This window comes from Prionailurus bengalensis, chromosome B4 (genome assembly GCF_016509475.1).
Source record: "Prionailurus bengalensis isolate Pbe53 chromosome B4, Fcat_Pben_1.1_paternal_pri, whole genome shotgun sequence".
Taxonomy (NCBI): Eukaryota; Metazoa; Chordata; class Mammalia; order Carnivora; family Felidae; genus Prionailurus; species Prionailurus bengalensis.
In genome coordinates, this window is record NC_057358.1 from 29,487,157 (window position 1) to 29,504,763 (window position 17,607).

General features: G+C 33.9%; 1 protein-coding gene across 6 annotated transcripts in view; it reads left to right on the plus strand.

Annotated features, from left to right (window-relative positions):
- Nucleotides 1-17,607, plus strand: part of LOC122474026 (coiled-coil domain-containing protein 7-like) — a 148,765-nt gene that overhangs the window by 83,622 nt on the left and 47,536 nt on the right. For all 6 annotated transcript variants that reach the window (XM_043564975.1, XM_043564974.1, XM_043564972.1 and 3 more), the window contains 4 exons: nt 1,817-1,847; nt 2,505-2,594; nt 10,439-10,524; nt 14,212-14,266. In XM_043564975.1, coding sequence (XP_043420910.1) covers nt 1,817-1,847; nt 2,505-2,594; nt 10,439-10,524; nt 14,212-14,266 — 262 coding nt within the window. The remainder of the gene's footprint in view (nt 1-1,816; nt 1,848-2,504; nt 2,595-10,438; nt 10,525-14,211; nt 14,267-17,607) is intronic.

Below are 17,607 nucleotides of genomic sequence, written 5' to 3' on the forward strand. Positions count from 1 at the left end.
TTGGTACTTGGGCAACTGGATATCTATATGCGAAAGAGCCTTTTAGAAGAAACACAGGAATAAATCTTTGTGACATTGAGTAATGTAATGGTTTTTTAAATAGGACACCAAAAGTACAACCAACAAAAGAGAAGAAAATAGATAAGTTGACTTTCATAAAATTAAAAACCTTTGTACTGCAAATGATACATTAAGCATATGAAAAGACAACACCTAGAATGTGAAAACTATTCGCAAATCATATATTTGATAAGGAACTTGTATCCAGAGTATATAAAGAATTCTTATACCTGCATAATAAGAAGATAAATAACACAATTTAAAAATGGACAAATAATCTGAAAAGACATTTTCTGAAGCAAGATATACTAATGGCCGATAAGCACATGAAGTGATGCTGAACATCATTAGCCTTTAGGGAATTTCAAATAAAAATTACAATGATATACCACTTCACATCGATTAGGATGGCTGTAATAAAAAAGATGACAGTAACAATTGTTGGCAAGGATTTAGAGAAATTGGGACCCTTATACGTTGCTGGTGGGAATTGAAGTGGTGTGTCTGCTATGGAAACCAGTTTGTCAGTTCCTTAAAATGTTAAATACAATGTCAATATATGACCCAGCAATTCTTTTCCTAGGTTTATACCTGAGAGATGGAAAACATATGTACAAGCAAAAACTTGTACATGGATGTTCATAGTGGCATTATTCATAATAGCCCCAAAGTGGAAATAATCTAAATGCCTATATGGATTATGGATAAATCAAATGTGTACAATGGGATAATATTTGGCAATACCAAGGAACATAGTACTGATATATGCTACAACATGGATGAATCTTGAAAACAGTACACTAAGTGTAATAAACCAGTTTCAAAAGACCACATATAATTTTATTTGTATGAAATATCCAGAGTAGGCAAATCTATAGATATAGGAAATTAGATTAGTGCCTGCCAGGTTTGGGGACAGTGTTGGGAAGAATGGGGAGTGACTGCTAATTGGTACAGGGTTTCTTTTTGAGGTAATCAAAATGTTCTAAAATTAAATAGTGGTAATAGTTGCTCAACTTGGTGAATATATGAAAAACCATTGAGTTGTATACTTTAAATGAGTGAATTGTATGGTATGTTAATTATATCTTAAAGCTTTAAAGAATTTGGATTATAATAAGTAACTCATTTGTCCAAAATAAAAATCTATGGTTTACCCATACCTTGGAACAGTTTTTGGCAAACTTCAGCCCATGAGTCAAATCTAGCCAAGTCCTTTCATTTACCTATCATTTATGCCTGGTTTTGCAGAGTTGAGCAGTGGTGACAGTTCATCTGGCCTGTAAAGTCTAAAATATTTACTGTCTGGCTCTTTATAGAAAAAGTTTGCTAAATCCTGCTATGGAATAAGAAGTGGTACTTAAAAGGAGTGAGATACATCTATGTTTACCAATATAAATAGATCTCAGACATTGTGTGAAGTGAAAATAATAAGTTTAGGACAATATATACATTGCTGTAATTTACATGAAAAAGAAAACAAGGCAGTCACCCAACCCACTAACAAAAATTATAGAATCAAATAGATATATGTAGTATTATATAAATGTATTGAACAGGTTCTGAAAAGATACACAGAAATCTAATAATATCTCTAGAGAGAGCACTGGATTTTTGGAATAATGGTCAAAGTGTATTCTAACATTATTTATATTATTTTAAATTTTTTCAAATAAAATATATAAGTATGTTACATAAATAAAAATATGAATGTAAAATGATAATACATTACAGATATTTTTGGTTTGTTTTTCAGAGCTATGAATGATCAAGGTTTGTTAGAGGATGTAAGTATAGCACTCTCAGTTTGAAATTGCACTCTGCCTGTGAAAATATTAGTAGAGTCTAGAAATTGTCAGGATGCATAATCTTCAATAAAGGTTTAGTGCTTCCTCAGTTCATTCAAGAAATTTCTATGTATATGTGAGCTGGAAAGCTTTGTCTTTTTTTATTTTACTAGATCTTATTGTCACTCAAAAACACTTCACTTCTAAAATATGAAACTATAATACCCCATGTTCTTCTACATTTCCATTTATTGTTACTTCTAGCTCCTTTGCCTCTTTCAGCCCCAATTGTAGTTCATTATGCAGATTAATATCAATGGTTCATTATTTCATGAGTTCATGGAGACTTTCTTACTTTAATAATTAAGTGCCCAAATAGCTTCTCTGTGATGAAACATATGATTTTCTTTTTAAAAAAATATTTATTTATTTTTGAGAGGGAGAGGGAGAGAGAGAGAGAGTCATTGTCATTTGGAGAGAGAAAGACAAAGAATCCAAAGCAGGCTCTGCATTGTCAGCACAGAGTCCAACATGGGGCTCGAACTCAGGAACAGTGAGATCATGACCTGAGCTGAAGTCTGGCACTCAACCTACTGAGCCACCCAGGTGCCCCTGTATGATTTTCATTATTCCTAAAATTATATTCTTTGTTTTTAGAAATACAAAGAAATGCAAAGTAATTTCCAAGTGTTATTAGAGGAGAAATTGGTGCTGGAAAATGAACTACAAAAGTTGAAGACTACAGAGGTTAGTTCAATTTTAGTGTCTGAAAATGGAAGAATACCTAAAAAGCCTTATTATTGTAGGACAGACATCAAAGATATATTTAAACGTTTTATAACACATTTTTGATATTAATTATAGATAATAGCTATGCTGTGAAAGTAAAATAACGCTATTTTCTAAATTACCATATTTGGTATTAAATAGTATCTGCTATTAAAACCAGATACTATGAAAAACAGACATAAAATTTAAACATTCCACAAGACATTTCTAGGCCAAATAGTTATTAAAATATCAACAAATTAGATTTTTTAAATATATTTTATTTTTTAAAGGTTTTTAAAAATTCTAGTTATTTAACATAAAGTATATTAGTTAAGCTGTACAATTTAGTGATTTAACCCTTTCATGCAACACCTGGTGCTGATCACAAGTGCGCTCAGTCCTCATCACCTATTTAACTTGTCCTTACGTACCTCCTCTTTGGTAACCATCAATTTGTTCTTTATAGTTAAGAGTCTGTTTCTTAGTTTTCCTCTCTCTGTTTTAACCCATGATCCTTTGTTTTATTTCTTAAGTTCCACATATGAGTGAAATCCTATGGTATTTTTCTTTCTCTGACTGACTTATTTTGCTTAGCATAATACTGTCTTGTTGCAAATGGCAAGAATTCATTCTTTTTTAATGGCTGAGTAATATTGCACTGCATATATCTATATCTATCTATCTATATCTATATCTATATCTATATCTATATCTATATCTATATATCATCTATCTAGATATAGATATAGATGTAGATATACATATAGATATGCTATATATAGATATGGGGTGTGTGTGTATATATATATGTATATATATGTGTGTATATGTATATATATGTATATATATATATATGTACACACACACACACACACACACACACCCCATATCTTCCTTATTCATTCATCAGTCAGTGGACATTTGGGCTCTTTCCATAATTTGGCTCTTGGTTGATGATAGAGGTGCATGTATCCCTTTGAATTCCTATTTTTGTATTCTCTGGATAAATATCTAGTAGTGTAAATAGTGGATCATAGGGTAGTTTTATTTTTAACTTTTGAGGAACCTCCATGCTGTTTTCCAGAGTGGCTGCACCAGTCTGCATTCCCACCAACAATGCAAGAGGGTTCCCCTTTCTCTGCATCCTCACCAACACCTGTTGTTTCTTATGTTGTTAATTTTAGCCATTCTGACAGATATGAGGTGGTACCTCATTGTAATTTTGATTTGTATTTCCCTGATGATGAGAGATGTTGAGCATCTTTTCATGTGTCTGTTGGCCATCTGGATGTCTTCTTTGGAAAATGTCTATGTCTTCTGCCCATTTTTTAACTGGGTTATTTATTTTGGCTATTGAGTTTTATAAGTTCTTTATACATTTTGGCTACTAAGCCTTTATCAGGTATGTCATTTGCAAATATTTTGTTCCATTCTGTAAATTGCCTTTTAGTTTTGTTGATTGTCTCCATCACTGTGCAGAAGCTTTTTATCTTTTTTTTTTTTTAATTTTTTTTTCAACGTTTATTTATTTTTGGGACAGAGGGAGACAGAGCATGAACGGGGGAGGGTCAGAGAGAGAGGGAGACACAGAATCGGAAACAGGCTCCAGGCTCTGAGCCATCAGCCCAGAGCCCGACGCGGGGCTCGAACTCACGGACCGCGAGATCGTGACCTGGCTGAAGTCGGACGCTTAACCGACGGCGCCACCCAGGCGCCCCTAGAAGCTTTTTATCTTGATGAAGGCCCAGTAGTTTATTTTTGTTTTTGTTTCTGTTGTCTCAGGTGATGTGTGTACTAAGACCTTGCTACGGGTGAGGTCAAGGAGGTTCCTGCTTGTGTCTCCTCCAAGACTTTGTTTCCTTTCTCATATTTAGATCTTTCATCCATTTTGAATTTTTGTGTATAGTATAAGAAAGTGATCCAGTTTCATTCTTCTGCATGTCACTGTCCAGTTTTCCCAACACCATTTGTTTTCTCCTCTAGGATTTTGATAGTTTCCTGTCTCACATTTAGGTCTTTCATCCATTTTCAATTTATTTTTGTTTATGGTGTAAGAAAGTGGTCCATTCTTCCAGCACCATTTGCTGAAGAGACTATCTTTTTTCCCATTGATTATTCTTTTCTGCTTTGTCAAAGATTAGTTGACCATACAGTTGTGGGTCCATTGTGGGTTTTCTATTCTGTTCCATTGATCTATGTGTCTGTTTTTGTGCCAGTACCATAATATCTTGATGATTACAGCTTTGTAGTACAGCTTTAAGTATGGAATTGTGATGCCTCCCACTTTGCTTTTTCTTTCTTTCTTTTCTTTTTTTTTCTCTTTGCAACATTACTTTGGATGGTTGGGGTCTTTTGCGGTTCCATACAAATTTTAGAATTGTTTGTTTTAGCACTGTGAAAAATGTTGTTGGTACTTTGATAGGGATTGCATTAAATGTGTAGATTGCTTTGGATAGTATGGACATTTTAACAATGTTTGTTCTTCCAATGCATGAGCATGGAATATTTTTTCATTTCTTTGTGTCTTCAGTTTCTTTCACAAGTGTTCCTTAATTTTCAGAGTACAGATCTTTTGCTTCTTTGCTTGGGTTTATTAATGAGTATCTTATGGGTTTTGGTGCAATTGTAAATGGGATCAATTTCTCAATTTCTGTTTCTGTTGCTTCATTACTGGTGTACAGAAATGCAACCGATTTCTGTACATTGATTTTGTATCCTGCAACTTTGCTGAATTCATGTATTAGTTCTAGCAATTTTTTGGTGGAGTCTTTCAGGTTTTCTGCATAGAGTGTCATGTCATCTGCTAAGAGTGGAAGTTTGACTTCTTCCTAGCCAATTCGGATGCCTTTTCTTCTTTATGAAAATGAGGCAAGGACATCCAGTACTATGTTGAACAGTGTTGAGAGTGGGCATCCCTGTCATGTTCCTGAACTTAGGGGGAAATCTCTCAGTTTTTCCCCATTGAGATGATATTAGTGGTGGGTCTTTCATATATGGCCTTTATGATGTTGAAGTATGTTCCTTCTATCCCTACTTTCTTGAGGGCTTTTATCAAGAATAGATTCTTTATTTTGTCAAATGCTTTTTCTGCATCTATTGAGAAGATTGTATTGTTCTTATCCTTTCTCTTATTAATGTGATGTATCATGTTGATTGATTTACAAATATTGAACCAACCCTGCAGCCCTGGAATAAATCCCACTTGATCATGGTGAATGGTGCTTTGTATGTGCTGTTGTATTTGATTTACTAGTATCTTTTTGAGAATTTTTGCATCTGTGTTCAGCAGGGATATTGGCCTGTAATTCTCCTTTTCAGTGGGGTCTTTGCATGGTTTTGGAATGAAGGTAGTGCCTGCCTAATATAATGAGTTTGGAAGTTTGCCTTCCATTTCTATTTTTTGGAACAGTTTGAGAAAAATAGGTATTAACTCTTTAACTGTTTGATAGAATTCCCCTGGGTAGCCATCTGGCCCTGGACTCTTGTTCGTTGGGAGATTTTTGATTACTAATTCAATTTCTTTGCTGGTTATGGGTCTTTTCAAATTTTATATTTCTTCCTGTTTCAGTTTTGGTAGTTTATATGTTTCTAGGAATTTTATCCATTTTCTTCCAGATTGCCTAATTTGTTGGCATATAATTTTTCATAATCTCTTTTAATTGTTTGTACTTCTGTGGTGTTTGGTCATGATGTCTCTTTCTTTTGAGGTTTTATTTATTTGGGTCCTTTCTCCCCGCCTCCCTCTCTCTCGCCGCGCTTTAATAAGTCTGCCTAGGGATTTATTGATTTTGTTAATTCTTTCAAAGAACTAGCTCCTAGTTTTGTTGATCTGTTCTAATGTTTTTTTTTTTTAATTTCTATTTCATTTATTTCTGCTCTAATCTTTATTATTTACTTTTTTCTGTTTGTTTTAGGCTTTATTTGCTGCTCTTTTTCCAGCTCCTTTAGGTGTAAGGTTAGATTGTGTATTTGAGACTTTTCTTGCTTTTTGGGTAAAGGCTGTGTTGCTATATTCTCCCCTGTTATGACCACCTTTGCTGCATCCCAGAGGTTTTTGACTGTTGTATTTTCATTTCCATTGCTTCCATGCATTTTTTAATTTCTTCTTTAATGTTTTATTTTTTTGAGAGAGAGAGATAGATAGGGAGGTAGTGAGCGAGCTGGAGCAGGGGAGGGGCAGAGAGAGATGGGGCAGAATATTTGAAGTGGGCTCTGTGCTGACAGCAGAGAGCCTGATGTAGGGCTCAAACTCATGAACCATAAGATCATCACCTGAGCTGAAGTTGGGTGCTTAACTGACTGAGCCTCCTGGCACCCCTATTTCTTCTTTAATTTCCTGGTTAGCCCATTCATTCTTTAGTAGAATGTTCTTCAACCTCCATGTGTTTGTGGTCTTTCCAAAATTTTTCCTGTGGTTTCATAGCATTGTGTAGTCTGAAGATACCCATGGTAGGATCTCAATATTTTGTACTGGTTGAAGGCTGATATGTGACCCAGTATGTGATCAATTCTGGAGAATGTTCTGTGTACACTTTAAAAGAATTTGTATTCTTCTGCTTTAGAATGAAATACTCTGAATATATCTTTTAAGTCTATCTTGTCCAGTATGCCATTCAAAGCCATTGTTTCCTTGTTGGTATTCTGCTTACATGATCTGTCTATTGTTGTAAGTGTGTTGTTAAAGTCCCCTACTATCCTTGTATTATTATCAATGAGTTTCTTTAAGTGTTTTTTTACTAATATATTTGGCTGATTTCAAGTTGGGAGCATAAATATTTAAAATTGGTATATCTTTTTGTTGAATAGACTCCTTTATTATAATGTAGTGCCCTTCTTCATCTCTTATTACAGTCTTTGGTTTAAAATTGAGTTTGATATAGGTATGGCTACTCCACCTTTGTTTTGAAATCCATTAGCAAGAAAAATGGTTCTCTGTACCCTCACTTTCAATCTGGAAATGTCTTTGGTTCTAAAATGAGTCTCTTGTAAGCAGCATATGGATAGGTATTATTTTTGTATCCATTCTTATATCTTATGTCTTTGATTGGAGCATTTAGTCCATTTGCATTCAGTCATTATTGGTAGGTATGAATTTAGTGCCATTGTATTACCTGTAAAGTCAGTGTTCCTATAGATTGTCTCTGTTCCTTTCTAGTCTTTGTTGCTTTTGGTCTCTCTTTCCTACTCAAAGTGTCCCTTTTAACATTTCATGTACAGCTGGTTTAGCGTTCACAAAACTCCTTTAGTTTTTGCTTGTCTTGGAAAATCTTTATCTCTCCTTTTATTCTGAATGACAGCCTTGCTGTATAAAGTATAAATGTTTCAGATTTTTATGCTATTTTAATTGCTATCTTTTAAAAATATTTTTAAACTGTCATTAGAGAAGTGTAATAAATTTTGTTTACTTAATTTTGTATCCAAAGTATATGTGACTAATAATAGCCTAAATTTTCTTGCTTTCCAATTGTAATACTATTTCTTTTTCTTGCCTGGCTAAACTGGCAAAGACCTCTAGAATGATATTGAATAGACATGATGAGAGTAGGTATTTTTCATTTGTTCCTGATTCTAAAAGGAAATATTCTTGTTTCTATGGTCATTCAGCCTGCTCTTTCTTTCTCTTTCAATATTGTTTATCAGGTTAAAATACTTTTCTTCTTTTCATAATTTGCTAAATATTTTTTTCATGCTCCATAAAATTCTTTCAGCCTCTGCCTACTTCCCAATTCTGAAACCACTTCTACATTTTTATTTATATGTTAAAATAGCACCACACTTCCAGGTAACAAAATCTTTATTACTTTTTAATTTGCTTCTCAATTGCTTGCTTTATAGTAAAGGGTTTACAGTCTTGTTTTAAAACTTTACTTAAGAACCTTTAAGACTGTACTTAAGAACCTTAAGATAATGTGCTTTGTCCTTTTCCAGCCTGAGTACCACTATTTTCATACATTTTACTGCCTATGGTATAAGCTGCACAACACATTGTTATTAGTTTAGCTGTAAACTATTACCTTTTAAAGAGATTTAAATAATAAGGAAAACAGTCTTTATATTTATTTACTCATTTAATTATCATTTATGTTGGTCTTTAATTTGTATATTTCCTTATTTCTGTCTAGTGTCATTTTTCTTGTGCTTAAAGGATTCTTCATAATTTTTGTTATTGTTGTTCAGGTCTGCAGCTGATTCATTCTTTCAACTTTTTGATTTCTGAAAAAACTTTTTTCTTTTGTATTCAAACATATTTTCTCTGGACAAAGAATTCTAGGTTGGCTGGTTCTTTTCTTCTAGTACTTTAAAGAGTTTCTTTTTTATCTTCTGGCTTGCATTGTTTCTGAAAAGTCTGCTGTCCACTTTATTTTATGTATAATCTACTTTCCTCCTCTGCTTTTAAGATTTTATCCTCATCATTGCTTATAATTTTATTATCATATGTCTTAGAACTAGTTTTCCTTATATTTTTTGTGGGTTTGTGAGCATAAAGTTTTGTCAAATTTGAAAGTAAAATTTGTCCATTGTTTCTTCGAATATTTATTTTCTTTGCTCACTTCTTCTCTCCATTATGTACTGAAATTACAAGTATATTTGTCCACTTGAAGTTTTCTTACAACTAACTGATGATCTGTTCATTACTTTTAGTCTTTTTTCCTTTCATTTTTAAAGTATTTTTGATGGCCAATGTATATTAGATTTTTCTATATAAGAAATATATCCCAAAACTCATATTTAAACTAGAAAGTTACCTGGAGACCTTAAGAATTCCATTGCAATTCATTATTATACTGTTTTTTTTCATATTTTATGAGGATTATTACACTTTGTGTTTAACTTGTGAGAACTTTGCCACTATAGTGAAGTTGTATCTTTTGGGAGTTGTTGTATAAAACAGGGAATAAACACCTAATGCCTTAATAGGTCTCTATTATTAAGCTCATCTACAAATTTCAGTAATCTAATTGTTAATTTTTTTCTCAACTTTCTTGTATAAAATAATCTAGTACTACATAGTCATTCAATAGTACTTTAAAATATGTGGTTAGTTCTGCTGTAATATTTGTTTTGAAATGCAAATTTGTTCTAACACAAACAATTTGAACATAATATGAATTTTACATGTGTTTATGCACAAATTCATCTGCTAAAAGTACTAGGTAAAAGGAGAAAGCAGACTCTGCACACTGTATTCGTTCACCGTGTTTGTAGTGTACCACACCAGTCCACATCTGTCACTACAACTTTTTATGTGATTTCAGATAATCCTTCTTCCCAAACTACACGATAACAATTTGCAACCTATTCAATGATCACTTCTACAAACACTCCTCATGTCTTTCTCAAAATAAAGAACTATATTTCTCATACTATGTGTTTCTCAAATCATCTAACTTTGTAAAATGGAACTGTTTTTATTAGGTTTCTATTTTTAAAAAATGTATCATTGACAATGTTTGTTGCATGCTGGGCACCTTACCTCATTTCTCTCATATATCCTGCAGTTTTTAGTGCATGAGTTTTCATAGATGATTTTCAAGAAGATATGTATATATTAGAGAAGACCTGGCTGTAATTTGTCAGGGGAATTTACTTCTTTTGATATGTATTAACTTATATACAACTTACATTCAGTAGAGTACCATAACAGGCATTCTGATTGTATCCTTAATTTTGTTGTGCTTCTTTTTAGATAATTTTTCTTGAAACATAGTATAGTGATTCTCAAAGTAAAATGGAAATCTTAGTAATGCATATTATCTTTTATTTCCCTCTAATTATTGTCTCATTAACTTTTTGTTTCTGGCTTATATAAAATTACACAGAAAGCAAAGTCTACATATGATCGAACAAAGAAAACTATAAAAATGGAGAAGAAAAAAGACAAAAGAAAATCTGAGGATACAGAAGAGTAAGATATAAAGCTACATGTTTATATTTTTTCCTTGTTAATTTACATTTTCATTTTATACAAACAATTTGAGGTCATATAACATAACTTTTAACAGGTTTCTAAAAAATGTAGCACTACATAATACCATAGTTTTATAAGCAGACCAGGATATGATGGAGGAAGAGGTCTGGGAAAGGAAGAACAAAGAGCTAAAGGTAGGTTAGGAGAATGAACCAAATAGTCAGGAATAAGTAAACAGAATTAAATCTGTAAATCATTTTAGGGACAGAGGATTTACATTATTTCCTTGATGGTTTAGCTAGTGATTTGTGATTTGTATATTAACTCCTCAGTCTGGGCTATTCTTTTTTTTTCTTGATTATACTTATTTTGTGAAAGGAATGATCTATTTTTTATGCATGTGGATTATTGTAAAGTGGCCTTTTTAAGTGAATATCTCTTTAGTAATATACATTTTTTTTTTTGCATTTTGAATTTGCTTTAGTCAAACCCTAATACGGGGTGCCTGGGTGGCTCAGTTGGTTAAGTGTCCCACTTCCGCTCAGGTCATGATCTCACGGTTCATGAGTTTGAGCCCTGCATCGAATTCTGTGTTGACAACTGAGAGCCTGGAGCCTGCTTCATATTTGTTGTCTCCCTCTCTCTCTGCCCCTCCCTCACTCATGCTCTGTCTTTCTTTCTCTGTCAAAAATAAACAAACATTTAAAAACCCCTAATATAAATACATAATTTTAAAAAGAAACTGTGAATTCAATCTTTATAGAGTTTTATAAATTCTGAAAAGAAATTCATTGGATAAGTAGCCTTGACCTTTGTCTCAGAGAGGAAAAGATTACTACTTTCTTTTTTTTCTTTTGCTCATTTGTTTTGTTTCTTTAATTCCACATATGAGTAAAATCATATGGTATTTGTCTTTCTCTGAATGGCTTAGTTCACTTAGCATAATACTAAGCTCCACCCACATTGTTGCAAATGGCAAGATTTCATTCCTTTTTTTAAATTTATTCAACATAGATTTATTGAGAGCTTGTTTTGTGGAAGCACTGCTGTAGGTGCTGGGATATATTAGTTACCAAAATATCAGTTTTTTCATCTTCTTAAACAATAGAACATTGCCATGATTTTAATGACTAACTTCTGGATAAAGGAGGACCCATATCAAAAAGGAAAAATCCCCTCTTGATGCTCTGAGGTCCAGTTTAAATTCCCAAAAGGCAGGGTGCCTGGGTGGCTCAGTCGGTTAGGCAATCAACTTCAGCTCAAGTCGTGGTCTCAAACTACTTTGTGAATTTGAGCCCCACTGTCAGCACAGAGCCTGCTTTGGATCCTTTGTCTCCCTCTGTCTCTCATCCCCTCCCCTGCTCACACTCTCCCTCTCTCTCAAAAATAAATAAACATTAAAAAAAAATAATTTCCCAAAGGCAATTGTCAGGTTGCAGTTATGGTCCAGGCTAGCCAGCCCCTAAAGCTAACTTCTCGTGGAAAATCAACATGTTGAGTCTATTTAGAAAAAGTTGTGGGAACAAAGATATAGCATTTCCAATCCTCTGACTCATGAATACAAAATTATAACCTCTTTGTTTTTATTTGTAACCTCCAAAAAATCTAATCTAGCTAATTCCGTAGAATTAGACATTACAAGATTTGAAATGGATATGTTTCAAGATTTTCCTGGTTGTTTCTAATTTAAATCCCATCAATTTAAGATTTCCCCAGCCCTACCTCCATCCTTCCTTGATTGCATCTAAATGTACAGGTACTTGTCTGATATCATGGCATTGAAAACAGGTGTCATGTTATAGATTGAGCTCTCTCCCTGCTGTATTCCTCTGGGATGTTTGATCCTCTAGTTTTCTGGTTATCTCCTGGAGCCACTATCAGTTTTTTTTTAACCTAATACTTAATATTATTTTTTAAACTTTACATCCAAATTAGTTAGCATATAGTGCAATAATGATTTCAGGAGTAGATTCTTTAATGCCCCTTACCTTAATTCCCAACGCTCCTCCCACACCCCCTCTAGTATCCTTCTGTTTGTTCTGCATATTTATAAGTCTCTTATGCTTTGCCCCCCTCCCTGTTTTTATATTATTTTTGTTTCCCTTCCCTTATGTTCATCTGTTTTGTCTCTTAAAGTCCTCATATGAGTGAAGTCATATGATTTTTGTCCTTCTCTGACTAACTTCACTTAGCATAATATCCTCCAGTTCCATCCACATAGTTGCAAATGGCAAGATTTCATTCTTTTTGGTTGCCGAGTAATACTCCATTTTATATATATATATATATATATATATATGTATATGTATATGTATATATATATATATATGTATATATATATACCCCCCCTCCACACACACACACACACCACATCTTCATTATCCATTCATCCATCGATGGACATTTGGGCTCTTTCCATACTTTGGCTATTGTTGATAGTGATGCTATAATCATTGGGGTGCATGTGTCCCTTCTATAACAGCATACCGGTATCCCCTGGGTAAATACCTAGTAGCGCAATTGCTGGGTTGTAGGGTAGTTCTATTTTCAATTTTTTGAGGAACCTCCATATTATTTTCTAGAGTGGCTGCACCAGCTTGTATTCCCAAAGATTTCATTCTTTTTAATGGCTGGGTATTATTCCAGTGTGTGTGTATGTGTGTGTGTGGTGGTGGTGGGGTATCACATCATCTTTATCCACTCATCAGTTGATGGACACTCGGGCTGTTTCTATAATTTAGCTATTGTAGATAATGCATGTATCCCTTTGGATTAGTATTTTTGTACTCTCGTTGTAAATACCTAGTAATGCCATTGCTAGATCATAGGTTAGTTCTATTTTTAACTTTTTGAGGGACCATTATACTGTTTTCCAGAATGGCTGTACCAGTTTGCATTCCCATCAACAGTGCAAGAGGGTTCCCCTTTCTCCACGTCCTTGCCAACATGTGTTGTTTCTTGTGTTGTTGGCAAAGCAAGAAACAGACTCTTAACTATCGAGAACAAACTGGTGGTTACCAGAGGGGAGGTGGGTGGGGGGATGGGTTAAATAAGCGATGGGGATTAAGGAGTACACTTGTGATGAGCACTGGGTGTTATATGGAAGTATTGAATCACTGTATTGTACATCTGAAACTAATATAACTCTGTATGTTAACTAACTGGACTTTATGTATTAAAAAAATTTTTAATGTTAATTTATATGTGAGAGAGAGAGACAGAATGTAAGCAGGGGAGGGGGAGGGAGAGAGGGAAACATAGAACCCAAAGCAAGCTCCAGGTCTGAGCTGTCAGGAGAGTCCCATGCGGGGCTCGGACCCACTAACCGTGAGATCCTGTTGACCTGAAGTCAGCTGCTCAACCAACTGAGCCACCCAGGTGCCCCAACTAACTGGATTTTAAATAAAAACTTAAGAAAAGATGACCAGAGGGGAAAAAAATGACCAGTGTACTTTGACAATCCTTGCCTCATCTCCCTTGCATATTTTAATCATACCAATGAGAAGTTAGCTTGAGAAATGTTATTCAATTATTTATCACTTATATGGATTTTATGTCTCTTAAAAATATGATTGTTTTGAGAAATTTTATTTCTTTAAAAATGGTTTAAGTACTAATAAGAAAGCAAAGTAGTCATGCAATTTAAAATATTATGATAAATTTAAAAACCTTTTTTAATAACAGGAAGAAGTTTCTAGTAAAAGAGCTTAAAGTAAAAGAAGATTTGCTTCAAGTTCAGGTAACACACATACTCTATGCATCTAAATTTAATTAATAGTCACTCTGATAATTATATATGTAGATAACAGTATGTATGTGAACATGGGGATATATGTGTGTATGTGTACATTTGTGTGTATGCTTGTGTTAACGTTCTTTCTAAGATATTTCTTGTTGGTTGACTTTCTCAGTAAGTTTTTTTCAGAAAATAAAATGGTAAATCCAGGCATGTTTACTGTCAAGTCAAGGTTATGAAAATTACCATGGTTTATTCAATTATAGACAATATCATGGAGGAAAGAAGGTCATCTTGAGAGTCATAACAGTGATTTACTAGTTCTGTGACAATGGAAGTTCATTTAACCTACTTGAGCTTTATATTTTTGATTACTAAAATGGGCAAAACGGTATCTATTTATCTTAAAAAGTATATGAGGTGTAAGAATCAAATAAGAAAAAGCTCTTCAGTAATTGTGACTTATAGAGTCCACTCTTTTTTATGTGATCGAATGAAAGGTAAGTAACCTTTATTTCATCTTGGCTTTGGAATACTTTTTTTTTTTTTGCTACAAGTTCACTTTTTTTTAATTTTTTATAATAACTGTCAGAGGATCACACCACTCATTTTAGTGAGTGGCTGGAGTTGTGTCACACAAGTGTATGTGAATAGTTGAAGAATCAAGTAACATAAATTTGGGAAGAAAATGAGAGGGCCACTTGAGATGTTGAATATAAAATGTTCAACTTTATGGTATTTGTTTTCTATTCCTGCATAACAAGTTACCATAAATTTTTCAGTTATTAAAATAACTTGTATTATCTCACAGTTTGAATGGGTTAGGAGGCTGAGCAGGCTTAGCTGTGTCTTATGCTCAAGGTCTCACTAAACTGCAATCGAGGTAATGGCTAGGGTCTATTCTATTCTGTAAGTTGGGTTACTCTTCCAAGCTCAACTGGATGTGGCAAACTTCATTTCCTTCCTAGGACGGAGGCACTCAGCCATGAGACCTTTCCATAGGCAGTTTACATCACAGCAGCTTGCTTTTTCCTCAAGGCCGGTTTCTCTATTTTGCTGACAGTCTTATATAATGTAACATGATCATGAGAATGATATCTTGTCATGTTAGCTATGTAATGCAGTCTAATAAAGGAGTGGTATCTCATCACTTTGCTATATTCTATTGGCTAGAAACAAGTCACAGGTCCCACCCATAGTCAAAAGGAGTGGATTATTCGGAGCATAACCACAAGGATGGAGATCATGCTGGCCATATTAGAATTCTGCCTACCATACTTAACATTTTATTTTATACAGAACAGTATATTTAGAGTATATTTATTTGTGTATTTAAAATTATTATAATCCCATTATATAGTTAATATTTGAAGTTTTTAAGTTAGTGTTTTGTTCATTTGGGTTGTGTTTTATTCCATTTGGACTGCTTTAACAAAATATCAGGGAATGGGTAGTTTATAAAAAACAGAAATTTGTTTCTCAGTTCTTGGGTCTGGAAATTCAAGATCAGGGTGGCAACATGGTGGGGTGAGGGCTCTCTTCTGGGTTTCAGACTTCCTGTTCTTTCTCATATGACAGGAAAGGCAAAGGCATTCTCTCAGTCCTCCTTTGTATGGACATTAATCTCATTCATGAGGACCCCCATCCTAATACCAGCACATTGGGCATTAGGATTTCAACATGTGAATTTGCAGGTCGGGGGAGGAGGGAGGCGGGACACAAAAATTCAGACCATACTAGGCTTCTATAACAAAGAATGGGTGACTTAAATAACAAACATTTATTTCACACAGTTCTGGAGGCTGGGAAGTCTAAGATCAAAGCACCAGCAGACTTGTTGTCTGGTGAGAGCCCAATTCCTAGTTCATAGACGGCCATTTTATTGCTGTCTTCACATGGCAGAAAGGGCAAGGGAGGTGTCTGGAGTCTCTTTTATAAGGCCACTAAACCATTCATGAGGGTATTACCTTCATGCCCTAATCACTTCCCAAAGGCCCTACTTCCAAATGCCATCACATTGGAGATTAGGTTATAACACATGAATTTTGCGGGGGGACACAAACATTTAGTCTGTAGCAGCTAATGTCATTTAAAATTATTCTTTTCTGAATTTAAGGTCAAAATTTGCTATGTAAGTGTATTTTTTTTTCTGGATAAGGTCTATGGATTTAATGAGAATTTTAAAGGAATTTATCTTCTTCCTCCAAAATGGCTTTCTGTACTATCACTGATCTAGGCCATTTTACAGAGATCAATAGAAGCTAAAAAGTGACTAACTTGGGGTTAGAGAATAAATTAGTAGTGAAATCTGAACTGCAAATATGGCTCTCTGAACCCTACTTGGCATTTGCAGTTAGTGAAAATACATTTGGTTTTGCTTCCTCAGGCAGCATGGATAATAGAATCAGTTGGTATTATTATCCATCTGTTCAAGTAATTATAATGCTTTTAAAGTGTTTTACAAGTCATATAAAACTTTTAGTTTTTAAGTGAGCTAGCTTTTTGTTGTTTGTTGTGTACCTTTTAGAGGATCATTATTCCAATAATTATTCTAACGTATTTCAAGGACGTAGATAAAATAATCCATTTGGACCCAAGGTTGCCCTTACTTTGTACAAATTATGCCTTAAACAAGGGAGTGGGTTAAGGTACAAGTGGGTGTTGAAATCTAACCCATGGTTTGCCAAGTGCATACCCTTGAATAGTTGCATTTGCCTGAACAAAGGGTCCTTTTTCATCAAAGACATCATATAGACTAGTAGTCAGTAGCCAGAGTTGTACTTAAAAAAAATCTTGTTTAGATAAAGTGATAAAAATATTTTGTTATTCTATTAACATGATTTTCATTTTATTTGTTAGAAAAATAGATTGTATTTACTCTAGGCAACTATCTACTAAGTGGGCAATTGGCAGGTTAATCATACGGATGAGGACAAACATATTTTTTAGAAAATAGAAATATTTTACATATTTGAATGTTTTGTGAGTCAAATCACATACAGCATATTTTGTTATGCTTAGCAGTAATTATTATTACAGTAGTCCTCCCTTATCCAGAGGAATACATTCCAAGACTGTCATGGGATGCCTGAAACCATGGATGATACCAAATCCTGTATATCCTATATTTTTTCTTGTACATGCATACATATCTATGATAAAGCTTAATTTATAACTTAGGTGAAGTAAGAGATTAACAACAATTACTAATAATAAAAGAAAACAATTACAACAATTACTGCAGTAAAGTTATATGAATGTGATTTCTCTCAAAATCTTATTGTACTGTACTCATCCTTTTTGTGATGACATGAGATGATAAAATGCACACATGATGAAATAAA